This window comes from Anabrus simplex, chromosome 1 (genome assembly GCF_040414725.1).
Source record: "Anabrus simplex isolate iqAnaSimp1 chromosome 1, ASM4041472v1, whole genome shotgun sequence".
Lineage (NCBI taxonomy): Eukaryota > Metazoa > Arthropoda > Insecta > Orthoptera > Tettigoniidae > Anabrus > Anabrus simplex.
This window is the reverse complement of record NC_090265.1, coordinates 1,800,500,783-1,800,520,460: the sequence shown is the minus strand read 5'-3', so window position 1 is coordinate 1,800,520,460 and position 19,678 is coordinate 1,800,500,783. Positions and strand designations below refer to the sequence as shown.

Here is a 19,678-nt window from a genome sequence, read left to right as displayed (position 1 = left end):
TTTTTAGAGGAGACCTGAAAAGAAAAGGTAAGTTAATAAAGGATTAGCAGATAACAGAAGATTAAAAGGATTTGAAGTTAAAAGATGATGGGAAAGGATAAGATAGGGAAATAAAGTAGGGGTAGTTTAGGGTGGGTTAGGAGGGTGGGTTATTGTAGGTAGAAAATGTGGGTAGGAACTTTGTAAGGCATGGAAAATTGAATTCGGGTTTAGAAATTTAGAATTTTTGAGAAGAAGAATAAGGAAGTCAAATAGGATATTGAGTTTTTCAGAAATGTCATTTAAATTGAAATAAGGGTTGAAGTATTGGTCAAGATGAATAAAATAATTTTCAGTAGTGTTTAGGAGGGGGCCTTTGTTAATGATTTTAAGTATTTTTATGTCTTTTTCAATATTGGTGAAATTATGTTTGGAGTCTTGTATGTGTTTCTTAAAGCGGAGAATCTGTTGTATTTAATGGCGTTGATATGTTCGGAGTATCTGATGTTGAAGTTGCGGCCAGTTTGTCCGATGTACGAGGAGCTGCAGTTGTTACATTTGAATCTGTATACTCCAGATTTAGAAAAAGCATTAGATTTATTTAGTGATTTAGAGTTTTGTAATATATCAAGATTTCTGTTATCAGTTCTAAAAGAAATTTTCATGTTGTGTTTTTTAAGAACATTAGTTATTTTATAAGCATCTTGAGTGAAAGTGAAAGTGGAAAATGCAGTGGGTTTGGTTTCGTCTTTTAATAACATAGTTTCAGGACGGTGTTCGAATTTGTTGATGATTACAAGTAATAAATCTCACTATTATTCTTGTTTTGTTGATGATACCGTTTATGAAAGAGTTGTTAAAGCCATTAAATTTAGCGATATTACGGATGGTGTTCAATTCATTATTTAAATCTTTTTTAGACATAGGGGTGTTGAAGGCACGAAAAATTAGGCTGTTATAAGTAGCACGTTTATGTGCTTGAGGGTGTGAAGAATCTTGCCGTATTGTGGTTGCTGTTTGGGTTGGTTTTCTGAAAATTTTGTAAGTTAAAGAAGAAGGATGTCTAGTGATAGTTAAGTCTAGAAAATTAAGAGTTTTGTTGTGTCCTGATACAGGGGTGAATTTAATGTTAGAGTCAATGTTGTTAAGAAGAAGAAGTGTAGAGGCTGCGTTGGTTGATTCTTCATTTAAGATTACTAATGTGTCATCAACATATCTGGCCCAAAAGAGGATATTAGAGAAATTATAATTATTATTAATTTTTGTGTTTTCTAAGAAGTCGAGGTATATTTCATCTAGAATGCCTGAAGCTGGTGAGCCCATAGCTAAACCATCTTGTTGGTAAGTGGTGTTATCAAACGTGAAATAATTATTGTTGAGAACCAATTTTAAGACTGACATGAAGTCTTGAATTTCCAGTTTACTCAGATTACTGAATTTGTTTAAGTTGTTGTTTATTATGGGGAATAATTTGGAAGTAGGAATACTAGGATAAATGTTTACAATGTAAAAAGAATGGGTCATTTAACTGTTCTCCGCTTCTCGCAAATATTATGAGACACTGCCGAACTTTGCGTGTGCTATACTGCTGTTCAGAACTTTGCACCTTGCTTTTTTTTTTCTTTTTTAAGTGACTTACCTTCTACTTCTTCTGAATTTTACAGTGCCTATCCCCGTTATTTTATATTGCCTATTCAACTGTTTTTATGTGAACTTGATCTTTAATTTCTTTCTTACCTATGCATTGTTTTTTGCGTTTTATTCGGCTGATGATAACCCGGATTGGGGTCGAAACCAGTACCGCTTCCGCTTAGAATTAAATAGGAATGAAACTCTACATTTCGTATTTATATGTATGAATAGGTTGAACTACCTTATTTATTATTTCAATTTAATTGTAAAGCTTGGTTTGGCAGAAACTTTCATTAAGACACTATGCAGAAGATATTCAGAAGGATTCCCAAACTACTGGCAAAGATTACTGCGAAAATAAAAGAAGGCTTGTTAGTGCGGCCACAGATAACAAAGTTAAATCTGAAAATCAGAACAAACTTGGAGTGAAGTGGAAATGGCAGCTTGGAAATGTTTGAAGTGGATTCGTATGAACTTTCTAGGCAAAATGAAGTTTCCTGGCTTCAAGGAACGAGTTAAGAAATTGTTAACTGCATAAAGCGAAATGGGCTGCTGGATATCACTGAAACTTAATTTCCTGCACACTCATTTAGATCCCCCCCACAAACCTTGGTGATATGACAAAATGAGGGAAAGATTTCAGCAAGAAATTAAGGTGATGGGAAACGCTACCACAGCTTTTGGAACAAGTCTATGACGGTGGACTAATGTTGGATGCTTTCGCATGATCATCTGCTAAGCACTTTAGCTTCTACCTGTGTACAATAGACTCAATGTGTGTTTTTCGATAGCAAGTATGGCCTAGAAAAATGTACATTTCTGTAAGGACATTCAAACAATCAATATTACATGTACAAGAATATTTTTAGAATACTGCAACATTAGACTTACTTAAGTTTGCCAATTGCAACAGAACCCTTTGCAACTGCTGAGACATATATACCACTGTCGTTAGGGTATTGAGGATCATCTCTGCCACCCACCAACTCAAAACCCAGGTCATCAACCGACGTCAACCCAGTCTGAAATATAATATTGTTAAGGTATAAATTTACTTGACCATCAACATTGAATAAGTGTATAAAGAAATACTTAAAAACGAACAGGAAATTACAAGGTCCAACACTTCCCTGAGCCCCAAAGCAAAACAATGCGGTTTTCCAAGTTCTATAAAATAAAATAAAAAATGGCACCCAGAAAATAAGGCATGAACAAAGTTCAAGAGGAAGGATAGCGAGGAGATGAAGCAAGCAAATAGCTATTTTATGTCATTATTGTTCATCTTCCTTTTAAGACCTATCATTTAATGGCTGGATATATTAATCACCAAAGCTGACGTACCACTGTTTTGATGACAACTATTAACACATAAATTAAGCAGATCATTTTTCAAATAACTTTTCGAAAGTAAAAAAATGGATCCCACTAATAAAATGTTAAAATACTGAAACAATTAGTTAACAATTCTTCTTTTCTATTTAACGAACAGGAAACTTACAAATTAATAAACAGAACCCCAGAGTTCCCACAGCAAAAGCTTTACCAAAACTCCACAAAGAGGGCACTCCCACTCCAATTTCAGAAATAGCCCTACTTACAAAACCTCGCTATTCATTCAGAAATTCTTACTGAACTTTTCAACAGAACTTCTGTCAAAAATTCATTAGAATTCTGTAATAGTTCCAAGAAACTCAAATTACACTCCCATCACACTATAATTTACATTCCTTTGACATTTCCAACATGTACTCTAATATTCCCATAAATGAAATTATTGATTTAGTTAACGACAAATTAAATAAATTCAATAATCTAAGTAAAATAGAGGAATTTATAAATATTCTAAAATATGTTTTGGATAAACGTAATTTTTTGTTGAATAATATAATTTAACAGCAAAATGGACTCCCAATGGGTTCACAAGCTTCATGCATCCTGGCTGAAATTTACATACTGTAGACCATTTGGAAAAATCAGAAATGATCAACAAGTTTTTGTTTCTTGCCTCCAGTTCCGTAATCCTTAGTCCACATGATGGTGGCGCTGATGGCTTAGCAGACCAATTCTTGCATAAAACATGTGGGAACACATGTTGCATCCAATGGAAGGTGGGGGACGTAGCAGTGTTTAACTCTAGCAAGTTTCCTCTTCCTGTCTTCGACGTTCCTGCTCAAACTGTAGCCGAGATGGTAGCACGCAAATGAGGGCAATCCAATGTGAGAGTATGCCAAGTATTTGGGTTTATATCTACTCTTCTCATGGTCTGCTTAAGTCTTTATATAGCTTCAGAGGAGCACCATGAGTCTGCTTGCCAGTGCTGAGTTCACCAAACAGGACTTGCCGAGTGAGTCTGCTGTCGCTCATACGATGGATTTGTCCTGCCCATCTAAGCCGATGACCAACGATAGTAGCTTCGATACTGTTTACCTTTGCTTTCTCGAGAAATGCTATATTCGTTTTATATAGTCATCCCATTTGAAGTTCACGATGGATCTAAGTTTTTGTTGATGAAAGCATTGCAGTTTCTTGATGTCCCGGCGATATAGATTTCACGTTTCACACTTGTACAGTAATGGAAAAATAACAACAGCCTGGTCCACCATTATTTTCGTGCGGATACTTAGATCTTTGTTCTGGAATACACGATGTGAGAGATGTTCAAAGGCCACATGGGCAGCCTGCATTCTATTTTCCACAACCTTCTCAGAGTACAATGCATTGAGAGAATACTCCCAAGGTACAAGAAGTGCTCCACCCTTTCCAGAACTGTGCCAGATATGGTGATATCAAAATCTGAGGAGGGTTCTAGGAGCAGACCGAGTAAGCACTTTGATCTTCTGAATGTTGACAGTCAGGCCAGAACGTTCATAAGCTATGTTGAAGGAGATGACACAATGTTGAAGCTCTTCTGGTGTGTGGGCTGGAGAAGCATTGTCATCTCCATACTGCAATTCTGTGACCCGGGTGGAATAGGTTAATCTTTTGCAGCAAAGTCTGGCCTGGTTGAAAAGCACCCCCCGGTCATACCGACATTTAATTTCCACATCTGTGTTATTTGCAGGCGTTGTCTCATAAAGCATAGCTGCCAGGTACAGGGCGAAAAGTGTAGGTGCATGTACACATCCTTGCTAGAGTCCATCAGTGTTTGGAAATTCTTCTGAGATATCATTCTGATACAGTACCTGACCAACCAAACCATCATGGAGAGCTTGGATCAGACCAACAAAATGCTCGGGGCATCCAAAGCGCCTCAAAACCATCCACATAGCGTTTCGAGGAACCGTATCAAAGGCCTTTTCAAGGTCATAGAACACTAAGAACCGAGGTGTCATTTGTTCTCTGCACTTCTCCTGGAGTTGTGTTGCGCAGAATATTATGTCAATTGTACCACAAGAGATTCACCGAGATTCAGGTAGTAACCTCTCAGAAACAACCTGAAGTTGATTCAGTAAGTGTCTAGCAAATATTTTTCCGGCTACGGAGACTTTTAACCGCAAACAGACATTTTAATGTAACAAAATGAGATTTTTAACAACTATTCAAATGAATAGACATAGTTTTTAAGCTGACCAACTATGTAATCATCCGTTCTCATATCATTAACACACTAACCCCTACATTGTTTTTAATATCATTCAATTTAATTGGTATTTTTAGTAGTTTTTAAGTGAAACAATGTACCTGCAAATTAACGTGTTTAAAATCTTAGCAATTCACCTAAGCTACGATAACAGCTGAGGATGTTCCCAAATAAGGAACGAAACATGTACTGTTGACAAATTTGTCAAAAGGCAAAAAAAGTATCAAAACGGTGGAAGAATTTTAAATATTGTAAAATTTAGTTCATCTTCTTGGTGGAACGATTTCTGTTTCTTGTTATCTAGCCTCTTCTTTGCTGCATTTCTTTTTTTCACAGCAGTTTTCACCCTCTCATTCCACCATGGCGTTTCTTTCTCCCTGCATATAGCAGTTGTCTTTCCACATTGTGATTTGGCTTCTGAAACCAGGGTGTTCTTGAATGACAGCTGCTCTTCTTCTACTACTCTTTCATTTTTTGGTAATTTGGCTGTGATCTTTCTTTGGTATTCTTCTTTCTTCTCATCTTCTCCTAACAACCAAGTCTTCATCTTTGGCATTTCCTTGTGCTTGACATTCTGCAGATTGCTTGCACAAATTCTATCATTTGTTTTCCAAATCCTTTTTGTTGCATACTTGCCATACCTATGCTGTGGGCACACTCTCGTAAGGCTTTTCTAAACCAAGGAATGCCATCACCATATTTCTTCCATATTCCCAATATTCTTCCATTAAATGCTCATACTGAAGACGGGGTCTTGAGTTGCTTCCATTTCAAAAGCCAAATTGCTCTTTGTGTAATTGTCCTTCCATCTTTCTCTTTTCTAGTATACTTTCAAATATTTTTGCAATCTGAGATGTAAGTGCAGAGTCCTCGATAATTATCACATACAGTATCTCCTTGTTCCACTTCTTATATATCAGTATTATTACTCCTTTACTCAAGTCAATTGATATTGATTTTTCTTTCCAAATACACCTAATAGCCTAAACAGCCACCGCAGACCATCAGGACCGGCTGATTTATCCAATCCCACTTTCAATAGTTTGAGAGTAGTCTCCCCCCTCTCAAATTCTGTCTCCTCACATTCTACCAATATCACCTCTTCTACACTCCTCATTAAGCACAAAGATTGTAAGAAGAACTCAATCCACTCCCTGTCTAAGAGAACTAAAACCTGCAGCAAAGACTATAATGGGTCTCCTTAGCAAGTAAGCATTACATGTAGCAGATAGTTAACTGTATTGGGCAACTATGAAGACAATCTTCCAGTCACAGATGATGGTGAAAATTAATCACCGTTGCAGTAAACAATTCATAATTCCGTGGCTTGGTTCTAAATGGGCCAATGCCAATTTTTATCGAAATTGAGATAGTAACATATGCAAATGATTTTTTATCCAGGCTGCTTCTTCCTGATACGTTTCTGCTTATGCAGGTTATTCAGGTTATAATATAAGGACCAATGTCTCTGATAAATATTAAACATTTAGTGTTCAATTAAATAAGCCCTTGCCAATAATGTTAGATTACCAAAAACGATTAGAGACCTGGGAATTTTTAAAGAATATGATAGAAAATTGAGTATTTGAACACTCATTTAAAGTTAGTTGTTGAAGAAAATATTTGGAAAATTACAAGCATAACTTCAAATGCTCATAGCTCGAAGACAAGTCTTTAGACTTTTAGAATTAAGCCACAGAATTATTGGGAGAAAATTTGGTCACAAGGTCTATAGTAATATTCAACTATGGGCCAGTTCAACCATCTGTTGGTAAACTACCTGGGGGTATAAATCAGCTGGTACTTTGGCTTGAGTTTAACCACTTGGTAGCTACCCGGAGATAGACACTGATATACGGGGTTGGCTAGACTGATTTTTAGCAACTTCTTACTTTCAAGTGAGGTTATCGTTCTACGTTGCGATTTTATTTGATGTAAATAAATATCACACGAGAACACGTTCACTTCCTTGTATAAATTACTTTATTTACACTGTACGTCACAACACACAGATTTACACAGTAGCAATGACACTATATACAACACTCAATAGCGGAGTACCCTGAAGTCGATTCTGACAAGTACAGATATCAACAACACTGACGCGCGCACTATAACATGCTCTCTCTTGAATTCACTGCCCCACTCAAGTCCAATCCTCAGACTCACTCCCTGACTTGACAGCTCGATATTTATACTATTCGATCAACCATCTAGAATGATTGACTTCTGGAAGACTTCTTAGAACACTCTAATGAAACACCCTTGAAACATCGATCGACTACCTAGTCAAATGTGTACTCGAACTTTCTTCAATATTTCAAAATGTACACGGAAATATCTACAACATTCGTAATGTCTCTACATGTATCTGGATAATAAAACCTTGTAGTAAGTTTCCAGAACCCTTCATACATACCAAATATAGTGCGATAAGTCTAACACACGAACATTATGGAATTTTCTACCGCTTTCGACTCTATAGATTTTTAGGTTAAACAATACGTATTTGCGGTTATACACATTTATACTACATATTTACAGAGAAACCATATACTAGTCATGTTTAATACTTAATAAAAGATAATTTAGCATTAAATAAACTATGATTAAAATATATTAAACATAATAATTGAAGGTTTTACACCAATTACGATGTCGTACCTACGACAAGGTGCTATCTATCGTTAGATGTATGAAGCTCATTTCGATTGTCTTATTTTCCTGCGCTTGCATCTGCTGATCATCACCAAAAAGCCTAATAAGAGTCTTAAGAGTTATGGACAACGATTTATGTCAATCTTTCATGTTTTTAACCTAAGAGCTTCAAAAACAATACCTAATTGGGATTAATATCTTGAGATTACATTTTCTTATGCCAGTTATAACCTGTCATATGAGGCAGCGTTTTGGAAAGTACAGTATTCTCGTAGTAGATTGCTCAAGTTGCTCGCTCTGTAACAGAAGGTACGCAAGTTCTCTTCGTCTTTCTAATTTACATTTTTTTTAAAAAATTTCCTTGCCTGACATTCTTAACTCAATCTGCGCACGCGCACGCACGCACACCCCTTCCTTATGGACTTATGGCCTTAGAGCATTCTATCTGCAGGCTTCTGTGAATTGATTAACTATCTCCATGATCCTCTATTTGCAACTAGTTCTGTTCCACACGCTTCCATTTATTGATAATGTAAATCATTCTAATGTTTAATTTTATGAAGATAAAGTTGAATGTTACCGACACATGGCGACGCCTGTAAATGTTAATAACTAAATGGGGTAAATATCTATTCATAGGAAGAGGAATTTAAGAATGGAATAGTTTCCAATTTTCTTGAAATCATTTACGAGAAGACTAGGTAAACAACTGATAGGGAATCTGCTACCTGGGCGACAGTCCTATATGCTATATGCTGTACTACTATAACGATCATTGGAATTAATCATAACATCACTTTCCGTAAGTAGCACACACATAAACCATTTTCCTATTAGATATAATATTGTGATTAAACATGTCATCAAAATATATTATTAACAAAAGACAGTATGAAAAGAAGCATACAGATGAATACAACACTAATAATGAAAATAAAAAAATATTCAGCACAATGAAAACTCAAACCTGCATACCTCATATTACGAAGCAAGCGTGTTAGCCATTATGCTACGAATACCCTTGAGGTAATTGAGATACATATACTAACTTATATCTGGTGTCTGAAAACGGAAAAATTAAAATTAGAAAATTAAAGCCCATTTGAGATGATTTCTATATAGGTTTTAATATTAAAGAGTTTCTTTGCGAATGCTTGACGTACAAAATTTGTCCCCGATGCTGTTGATGCGAGAGGCTGGTGTGACCGTTGCAAATCAAGGCAAGCATTAATGTTCGAAATCCTGCAATACAATATTGATCACTGTTACGGTATCAGGCTTTTATCAATATACTAAACTAATTTAAGCTGCATGTCACCAGAAATACAGTTCATAATGTTCAGCTGTCAAAACTTGCCTGGCAGGTAAAGTCTTCCATAGGTTATGATTTTCATTTCTGTGCTGACATATAACTAGAGGCATGATTTTTTCGCATTAACGATAAACGCAACAAAAAATATTTTGAAGCGATTTTGCGACATCTTTACGAATCATATGTTTCTGGTTAAGAAGATATGGATATTATGTTCACGAATTAAAGCGATAAGGCCATTTTAAAGCAAAATTCAATCATTTCGTGATAAGCGCGATATTACAGCGAAATCTGTAGTGAATAACGAACTTGACATTTGTTCCAAGATTATGTATAAAAATAAACGGAAGAGCGAAGAAAGATTCATCAACAGGAAAGAAATATGTTATCATTAATGTCCTGGAAAATCTCTTTATGACATGGCATCAAAGGAAAGGGGTTGGCTCCAGGCTTCTTGCCAAACAAAATATTTGGAATGTTGTTCTTGTGGTGGCTGGTAATCCCACCCCAGCCTGTCTCCTCACGGCATTGTGCAATCCTGGAATCCCTAATGACGTCTACAAGCAGCACAATTGACTGGTGTATTTCGGCTTCGTAGCCAGGTAAAATTAAGAAAGTGACCACAGACAGTAGCGAAGATGTGTTGCTCAACAAGTGTTACGGTGCACAGCAGAGCTAAACAGTTTACGTGTGAAGGTTTATACATTTCGGAAAGCAATACTTTAATGTGTAAATTTTGTAATGTTCGTATCTAGTGGGAGAAAAATGATACTGTCTCAAAACATTATTTTTAAAATAAGGAACATTCAGAACGTAAATTTAGCACTCCAACAGTGAGACGGCAGGCAACAATAGAACTCTCATTAGATATGCAAAAGAAAACTAGTGTGAAAAAATAGAATTTATTCACGAAACAACAGCGATGCTACTCAAAGCCAACATCCCACTGGAGAAGGCAGAGGACCCTGCAGTCTGGAAATGACTTCAAAAGTATGTACCAGGTATGTACAGTCTATCAATTAAACTTCCACAATCATCAATCAGTCATAGTAATGAAACCATTAATGATTTATTTTAGAATTTCATTAAAGCGAAATTAAAGCGAAACGGCAGTATCTATTTTGCGAAATAACGCGAAAATTAGTATCCTTCTCGCGAAATCGTTCAAGAATTAATGCGAAAATATCATGCCTCTACGTATAACTAATATAATAGGATTTGAGGGATGTTCCACCATTCAACACAATGTAAAATATTTGAAATTTATCAAGTGAAGACCGGTTTCGACTCCCTTGGAGTCATCATCAGTTCTTGCACAATAATTAAATCAAAGGCAATCTGATAACAATCATCATGAGGATTGCCGAAATACATCTCACCGGTCTTAGCTTAATAAATTTCATATATTTTACATTGTGCTGAAGGGTGGAACATCCCTCAAATCCTATTATATTAGGTAAAGTCTCATCAGGCCCTCAAAGTGGCCGATAAATTACACGCTCCTCTCGCTGACCACATTACATGTCGGAAACCATAATGCTTGCGAACACTTGGATGCAAATTCACTGTGGTCTTTTGTAAAACCTCCTAAAACTTTGCTAACACTGTCTTCTTTCACTTCCTCAACCAGATGTGCTTTCATTGCATTTTGCAAAGTCATATAGCTCTGGAAGATGTTCATGGATATGCTCTTTTTCCCCGGTCGGGGATGAGTCTCAGATGGTTAAAGCGCTGGCTTTCTGACCCCGATTTGGCAGGTTCGATCCTCGCTCAGTCCGGTGGTATTTGAAGGAGTTGAAATACGTCAGCCTGGTGTCACTAGTTTACTGGCACGTAAAAGAACTCCTGTGGGACAACATTCCGGTATCTCGACGTCTCAGGAAAGCGTAAAAGTGGTTAGTGGGACATAAAAACAATAACAATATTACTACTCAAACAGGCGATTTATTTACAATAGGCCTGCCAATACCTTCATATTTTACAGTAAAGACAGTATTATTTATCTTTCCTTTTATATTCATTCTCTTCCTCATGCCAGGATTACCCTATTTTTCTAGAGGAATGTTGGCTTGCATGAGTGCTTTTTTGCGACTATTACAAATTGCTCTCTATTATTTTTCAACACCTTTACGATCTGTAAGGTATCGCCGATTGTTATTTGCCGCTTATAATTATATTCATTTGCTTCATTCTGATTCTCTGCAGTGTATATCGCACGTTTCAACTTTAAGAATATTATTGGAACACTATAGATACATTAGAATCTTTCTTGCAGCTTTAAATACATAGAACCCCTCACTGTTGTATTCTTGGGCCCTCGGAAAATCTGTTGTGACTTCAGTTTTCAGCATTTTTATTCTTAAATGTTGGACATTTGCCGATAAATGTTGGTAAGTAATGTACCCGAAGCATTTACTGGACGTATTCCAAAATGGCGCCTACAGAAGGTAGAGACCAGCCAAGGCAAAGGAATATGTAGCAGAGTATCGATATTTATGTATGTTAGAAGGCCATGACTGATTTAAATCTACCACTATGAAGGCAATGTACAACAGAGTAGAATCGACTGAATTGTTTTTTTAAAAAAAATAAGAAGGGTCAAACGGATTATTATAAAAACTTATTTAAAAAATTGACTTCGTAACGACAAGATGTACTGAACATAGCTCTCAAGAATTAAGCAAGATTGATAGTTTCTAACGAGAATATTCAGTTGAGACAACGGTAATACTGAAGGAAACGAAGTGCTAAACCCTGAAATACAGTAAGGAGGATATAAACCCCGGAAATTCGGAAAAGTTCGTCCGGATACTTATACGCTAATCGTCTTGAAGCAAAAGGTTGAGCGAGACGTGAGAGCTGGAGATTGAAATACAACAGGAGAAAATAATAGCAACGATATCGTAAATAAAGAGGCAATCATTGAAAAATTATACTTCACAAAGGAAAATAAGCTAACTTTGAATATACGATTAGACGAAGCAAATAATCTTCTACTGGCCTCAAGGAATAAGAAAATATTTCTGCAGAGGAAGGCTAGCAAATATATATACAGTTATCAACGATAAATACTAAGACTTCACAGAACCATGATGAATACATATGTTTCAGAATTGATGTATATTATCTACAGTATTCCTGAGGAAATGATGGCTTGCTAAATCGGCATAGACCAACCTGGAGAGAGATGTCGTCCTGGCAGTTAAAACCACCCAACCCGAGAGGAGGAGGTCACTCAACCCGAGCTACCAGAGATGAAGGACCCGTCCAATTCTCGATCCAAGGCCTGTGACCAGACCGTGGAGCAGTTCAAGAAGAGCAACTAAGGCCCGAGATATTGAATGGCGAGCTAAGTAATAGTAATAAGTGGTATAATTTCTTATGTAGAGTATTACCAGTATATGCAATAGAACTGAATAGCCTAAGTGTGAAATAATTAAGTGTACAATTAATATAAAGAAGAGCAGTGTGAAATATTTAAGATGGTATTAACATATATTAAGTCAGTGTGAACTTAAGACGATATCTCGTGACATAATGGTTACGTATTTACTATATTATTTTAACCAGAGGAGTGAGAATACGATTTTAAAAGTGACATAGTGTAACAGATGTTTGCAAAGAATCCCGGTTAGCTAAAAAGATCCAATAATGATAGAGTATCATCCGAACCCAGATTACGTCATAGAGGGACGCATGTTTTGAATTGTTTAATTTAAGTTACCATATTCTTTGCTGAATGATTATATTGGAAGAGTAGATACCGTATTTGGGGTTATGTGTTGAATTGTACGATAAGTCGTGTTGTAAGAAATGAATTCTGCGCTAAAAGGACGTCACGTCTTGTTATATTTAATGAATATTGGAGGTTAAACGCGTTAATTGTAGATGTTGAATAAGTTAAATATAGGTTGAAATGAAGGTTATAGATGAAATAATGGAAGTGTTTGTGATGTTTTAAGTGAAATATTGCGCAGATTAATAAGAAATGAGACGTATATGATATAAATAATGTGCGATATAAGTGCACAAGTAAAGCAACTACGGAAAGGAAATATGCCCCAGGGAAGAACTATAGCAAGGTATGGATAGTAAAATTATATATATTTAGATGAAGTTTGAGAATGGTTTGAAGTAACAAATGGTGATGGGTAGATTTATGCATGATTATGTCGTATTCTGAATGAATGTTGATTGCATGGAAGATGAAACTAATATGTAACCCGTATAATATAATAATGAGATATCGTAATGAAGGCACTTGCATATATATATATGATAAATGCTTATTGGCTGTGTGCATACTGAGCTGGAATACGTTACATAAGAAATTATCTAGCTAGAGTAGGAAAATAATATGAGATTTACGTAGGATATCATCAATGTTTTTAATTTGAAATACTATAAGAGCGAATATTAAGCTAGGAGCCGTATTTTAAATGGCAATCGGACCAAGAAACTTAGTACGTCATTCGATTTCTCATTTCGTTCACCTTATTCAGCACCAACAAACTCAGATAATTTTTAATATAATTCAGATCACTGATAATAGAATTCAAGACATTTTTATGAAATTCAGATCATTCCCACGATAATATGAATAATGTAATGGTAGCATTTTTGATGATGGTGACTAGTTAACACCGCAAGTGATAGAATTATTTATTAAAATATTGAACTTTGACTGTGGTCAGAGGATTATGATATATTTGTGTACATAAATGACCAGACTTAAGTTTTGATAGGAAGATGAAACAGAATGTGAATTCATTTCAGGAATACTCAACCCAGAGTGTTGTGATATGCAAATTTAGATTAGAAATAAGCCAGCGCTTGTCGTGTCAGCCCCAGATTGGAGCTCAGGACTCATTCTTCCGAGGATCGAACCCATGACCGGGACGTAGGAGGAATGGTGTCGCTGAGATATACGTTAATATTATAAGGGAAATTATAAGTTAATAGTAATGACTATGTAATGGCAACAAGGCCAAGGAATCATAATTATAATGCTGATATAAGTAATTTAAGAATCATACAAGATTTAAGAGTTGAAGGCACACCAAAAGCTGTGAGCCACAAGTTATGTAATTAGAAGTAAGGCTTGGTCGAAGTAGGTGAATCATAAGCTGCACCCTGCTAAAGGTGCGTAGTATATCTTCAGAAAAGGTGGGTAGCGAGTGAACGGAAGAGGCAATTCCGTTTTCGTGTGTCTGAGGACATTCTCCATAGGATGGAAACTTCGATGGCCTTCTCGAAGGGAGGCGAAAGTTAGTGAAGGTATAAAACAGGAGTACACACCCTGATCGAGGCTTTTTGGAACAAGTCGGCTAGAAGTGCGGGCGGAAGCCCTGTCAGTCAGGTCTCCGATAATAATAATAAGGTCCAAGTGTGGACTTAGAGTATTCACTTCAATACTTCGACCACGCCAAGTCTTCTATGTCAGCGTCATTGGAAGCTAGGAAGGAGATTGTAAATACTGTATATAATTATACATACTCATCAGTCTGCTAATAAAGGAAGGTTTTGGGAAATAGAGGACTTCGTCTCTTCACACGTAGCAAATCTCCCAGGCCCATTGAACAATCCCTCATTACCGCTCGGAGGAAGTCAATCTGATTATTTATCATTCTCGTCGTGGCAAAGCCTGTGTCACGACAGGAAAAACTAAACTGGTGTGCAGCTGCGGGGTACTGGGTTCGATTCCGCCTCAGTGAAGAGACAGATTTTTAAGAGCCACGCAGAAGAGGCTAGCTCAAGCAAGAAGATTCGCAGATCCGGTCCAGAGCAGCAGACGAGAGGCCTACCGTTCCAGCCTACGCAGAAGGAAGCGGACATCAGGACAGGAGAGCAGCAGGAGGCACCTGGAGGAGCTCAACGCCGAGACACCGAGAGAAGACAGCAGATATTCGGGCAGTGGTAAGTACCCACAAGTGTTGTAAATATGGCAGATTCCAATGTACCCAATGATGTGCCAGATAATGTTTCTGACTATGATAGTGCTGGGGATGCACAGGATGGACATTTATACGTGTCAGTTACTGAGGGATATCGGTTAATAGGTCATGAATTTAGTGGTGCCAAACCAGAGCAATTGCGTGAGTTTATTGCTAATGTGGATGCCGCACAGAGTATGATCAAGGATAGGGACCAACCGTTATTCTTTAAATATATTTTGACAAAGATTACGGGTTCTGCTCGCGAAAAGTTATTATCTAGATGTGACATAATCAACTGGGAAAGAGCTAAGGAAGCTCTTTGGGAATATTATGGAAAACAGGGCACTTTTGACTTGTATTTGTGTCAATTGTTCCAAAAAAGCCAGGGACCGAAAGAAACCGTGGCCGAGTGGGCCCATAGAATTGAAGAAATGGCGTTGATGTTTCGAAACGCTATCCTGGAGAATGAACCAATAGAATATCGTACAGGGCAGCGCAGAATGCTAGTGAAAATCGCGATAGCGGCTTTCACTCAGGGGATTCATACAGCGCGAATACAGGGTAAGCTACAGGATCGTAGCCCTCAAACTTTTGAGGCGGCTGTAGCTATTGCTAGACAAGAAGAAGCCATGATTAATTCCCAGAAGGAGAGAGAGGCACTCCTCAGGAATAGTACGGCTTCTAGAAAAGAAGGCGCGCACACCCAGCCGGTAAGCTACACGAAGGGTCGGTGGCAAGGCAAGGCCACGCAAGGGGCGCAAAAACCTAGTAAATCTCCCCATTATAACAAGGTGCTGCTAATATGCTTTAATTGTAATAAGGAGGGACATATAGCTAGAAATTGTAAGCAGAAGAATCAGAGTTCTAAGACAAAGGAATCCCTTACTCCTCGAAGAAACGCCGCAGGAGAGATAAAATGTAATTATTGCGGAAAGCCAGGCCATTGGGCACGGCAGTGTAGAAAGAAATTAGCTAACCAAAACAGAAATAGAGAGACCGGTAAGACCGGTAACGAGGTGAACATAGTGCGCACCTCTGGTTACCAACAGAGCGCGAATAAGGTGGGACCGAAATGCTTTAAGTGTAATGAAAGAGGGCACAAAAAGGCAGAGTGCCCACGTAGAAATTCGAAGCCGGAATTCAGGCGTTGTTACGCTTGCGGCAAGGTTGGCCACCTACAGTGGCAGTGTCGCACCAGATGCGATAGCGAGCCCAAAGGTAGAACAGAGTTCTTGCCTAGAAGACAGACTAGGAATGTTCAGAGTTGTAATGGTAATAATAATAATAATTCCCGTGATAGAACACGCGAAAAGACGCGATGTAGAATTTGTAGGCGATGGTCGCATTCAGCTAAAGAATGCTGGTTTAAAACCGAGAGAGAGGCTTTAAACTAGATAAGGGAGACAAGTCAGGGACGCTTGAGATCTCCCATAAGACCATTAGTCCCAGTAAGGTCGGACAGCATGAAGAGGGTACCGTATTAATAACGGTAACCGGGCGTAAGGATGCCTTAAGATTTTTAATCGACACAGGAAGTGATGTCTCTCTTATTAAGGAAGGTAGTGTTCCTTACGGTGCTTGGGTTAACCGCAAGGAAATTCTGAAGTTAAGAGGCATAACGAAAGGTTCGAAGCAAACCAAAGGAAAAGTTCGAATTCCCGTTGGTGGTAGATGTCCAGACTTCCATGTAGTGGACAACGACTTTAATTTGAAACAAGACGGTATAATTGGAAAGGACGTGTTAAGAGACAGCGTCTTAAATTATAAGGAAGGCTATGCTGTGATAGCAGGAAAAAGATACCCACTAGGGGCGAAAGAGGATATGTGGGTGGTGCTCGAACCAAGAGTGGAGAAAATCGTAGCCATAGAAGTAGACAAACCGTCAGCCGAAGGCTTGATAGAGCGGCAGGAAGTAAAGCCAGGTGTATACCTAGCTGAGTGTTTAACGAAAGCCAAGGATTATGTCGCACTCGTTAGTATGTTGAACACTACTGACAGGGAGTGGCGATTAAAAAGCCCAGTAGTTAAGTTACTGGATGTAGAAAGCGAAAATACAGCGGAGGTACACAAGGTTGAAGAAACCATAGCTGTAAAGGGCGATAGTCAGGCCAAGAGGCCGATCGCGCAGAGGGATGATAATAATAATCATAATCAGGAAGGTAAATCTCGAACGCAGCGAATACGGGAGCTGCTTAGAGTAGATCACTTAGCTCCCCAAGACAGGGAGAAAATTTACGCTATCTGCATGGCTTATCAGGATATTTTTCACTTAGAAGGGGATAAATTAACGCATACGAATATACTTCAACATGCTATCCCCACACGCGTAGATCAACCTCCAATTCATATGAGGCAATATAGGTTACCCGAGGCTCAGAAAGAAGAGATAGGTCGTCAGATAAATCAGATGTTACAGGATGATATTATTACTCCTTCGACTTCCCCATGGTCTAGTCCCATCCTTTTAGTCCCAAAGAAATTAGATGCTTCTGGTAAGCAGAAGTGGAGGGTCGTAGTGGACTACATACTTTTGAACGACGTCACCATAGGAACTACGTATCCTATTCCATTAATTTCTGAAATATTAGATGCCCTAGGAAAAGCGAAGTATTTTTCCACTATGGATCTGGCCAGTGGATACCATCAGGTATTGCTGAAGCCTGAGGACAGAGAAAAGACAGCATTTTCTGCCTTAGGGAGGCACTATGAATACAAGAGATTAGCTATGGGACTTCGAGACGCGCCAGCAACTTTTACGCGTTTGATGAAAACAGCACTAGCAGGCTTAGAAGGCATTAAATGTTTGGCGTATATGGATGATTTGATTGTGTATGCTAGCTCTGTAGAGGACCACAATCAGAGATTACGTGATGTTTTTCAGAGATTGAGAGAGGTAAATCTCAAATTAGGTCCAGATAAATGCGAATTTCTAAGAACGGAGGTAGCTTTCTTAGGACATGTAATTACTAAGGGTGGTGTTCAACCTGATGATCGAAAGGTTCAAGCAGTAAGAGAATATCCTCAGCCTACCACTACGAAACAGCTGAAAGGATTTCTAGGCTTGTCAGGCTATTATCGTAGGTTTATTCCGAACTATAGTAAGATAGCGAAACCACTGTACGAGCTGCTTAAGAAGGAAGTACCGTACGAATGGACGGATAAGCAAGAGCAGGCATTCCAGATCTTAAAGAAAAGGTTAACAGAGAAACCAATATTGCAGTACCCAGACTTTGAGAAACCCTTCATATTGACCACAGACGCTAGTAATGAGGCCTTAGGAGCAGTGCTGTCACAAGGACAGATAGGTAAGGATTTGCCGATAGCTTACGCTAGCAGGACTTTAAATAAGGCCGAGAAGAATTATTCTGTGACAGAGAAAGAATTACTAGCAATTGTTTGGAGTGTGAAGTATTTTAGGCCGTATTTGTTCGGCAGGCATTTTACGGTAGTAACAGATCATAAGCCTTTGAAATGGGTATTTAATGTCCAAGACCCATCCTCTAGATTAATTAAATTCCGATTGAAATTAGCAGAGTACGACTTTGAGATAGTGTACAAGGAAGGCAAGCGTAACTGCAACGCAGATGCCTTAAGTAGAATTCCAGTTAGAAACGAAGAGCCTGATCAGAAAGTGCGAGTAGTTAAATCTAGTGATAATAACCAAGAGACTAGTAATGAGGAGCGTGAAGCTAATGACCCCTTAGGAGCATCTGCTAGCTCAGATAATAATGTGCAACCACGGAGACTCAGCTCTGAATCCGAGGACGCCACAGCAGAGGTGACAGAGCCTGAGAGTGGAAGCGAAGAAGGTAGTGATAGTGAGGATGTAACCAAAGAGGCTAGGAACGCTAGCCCGGAGCTAACAGAACAAGAGAAATTAGAGATTATTAAGGAATGTCATGAGTCATTAGTATCAGGCCATCAGGGCATATCCAGAACGTATGCCCGGATAAAAGACCACTATCAATGGGAAGGGATGCAAAAGGATGTAGAAAGGTATATACGCTCATGCCCATCGTGTCAAAAGAATAAGATTACCGGGCCTGAAGTAAGGGCAAAGATGGAGATCACAGATACTCCGAAAGCAGTCTTTGAGAAAATAGCACTAGATGTGGTAGGACCTTTAAATGTAACGGAAGCAGGAAACAGGTACATACTCACCTGTCAAGACCAGCTGTCTAAGTATTTAATTGCGAGTGCTATGCCGGACCAAAGTGCAGAAACCATAGCACGAACTCTGATTAATAGAGTAATTAGTATATTCGGTATACCAAATATTATACTGACAGATCAAGGTGCAAATTTTATGTCAGATGTTTTTAAGAAGTTATGTAGAATATTGCGAATCAAGAAGGTCCATACAGCGGCATTTCGACCGCAATCTAACGGTAGTTTGGAACGCTCTCATAGGGTGCTAGCAGAGTATTTAAGACATTATGTATGCAGTTCACAAGATGACTGGGATAGTTATCTTCCTATGGCAATGTTTGTGTATAACACGACCAAGCACACTAGCACAGGTTATACACCATTTGAGTTAATATTTGGGCGAAAGGCAAATATTCCCGGTGTTCTCCAAAG

At 38.2% G+C, this 19,678-nt stretch overlaps 1 protein-coding gene across 1 annotated transcript in view; it reads right to left on the bottom strand.

The window, feature by feature from the left end:
* Positions 1 to 19,678, bottom strand: part of Dlg5 (Discs large 5) — a 390,290-nt gene that overhangs the window by 197,487 nt on the left and 173,125 nt on the right. Inside the window, exon 12 of the mRNA XM_068225698.1 lies at positions 2,503 to 2,633. Within this exon, the coding sequence (XP_068081799.1) occupies positions 2,503 to 2,633 (131 nt within the window). The remainder of the gene's footprint in view (positions 1 to 2,502; positions 2,634 to 19,678) is intronic.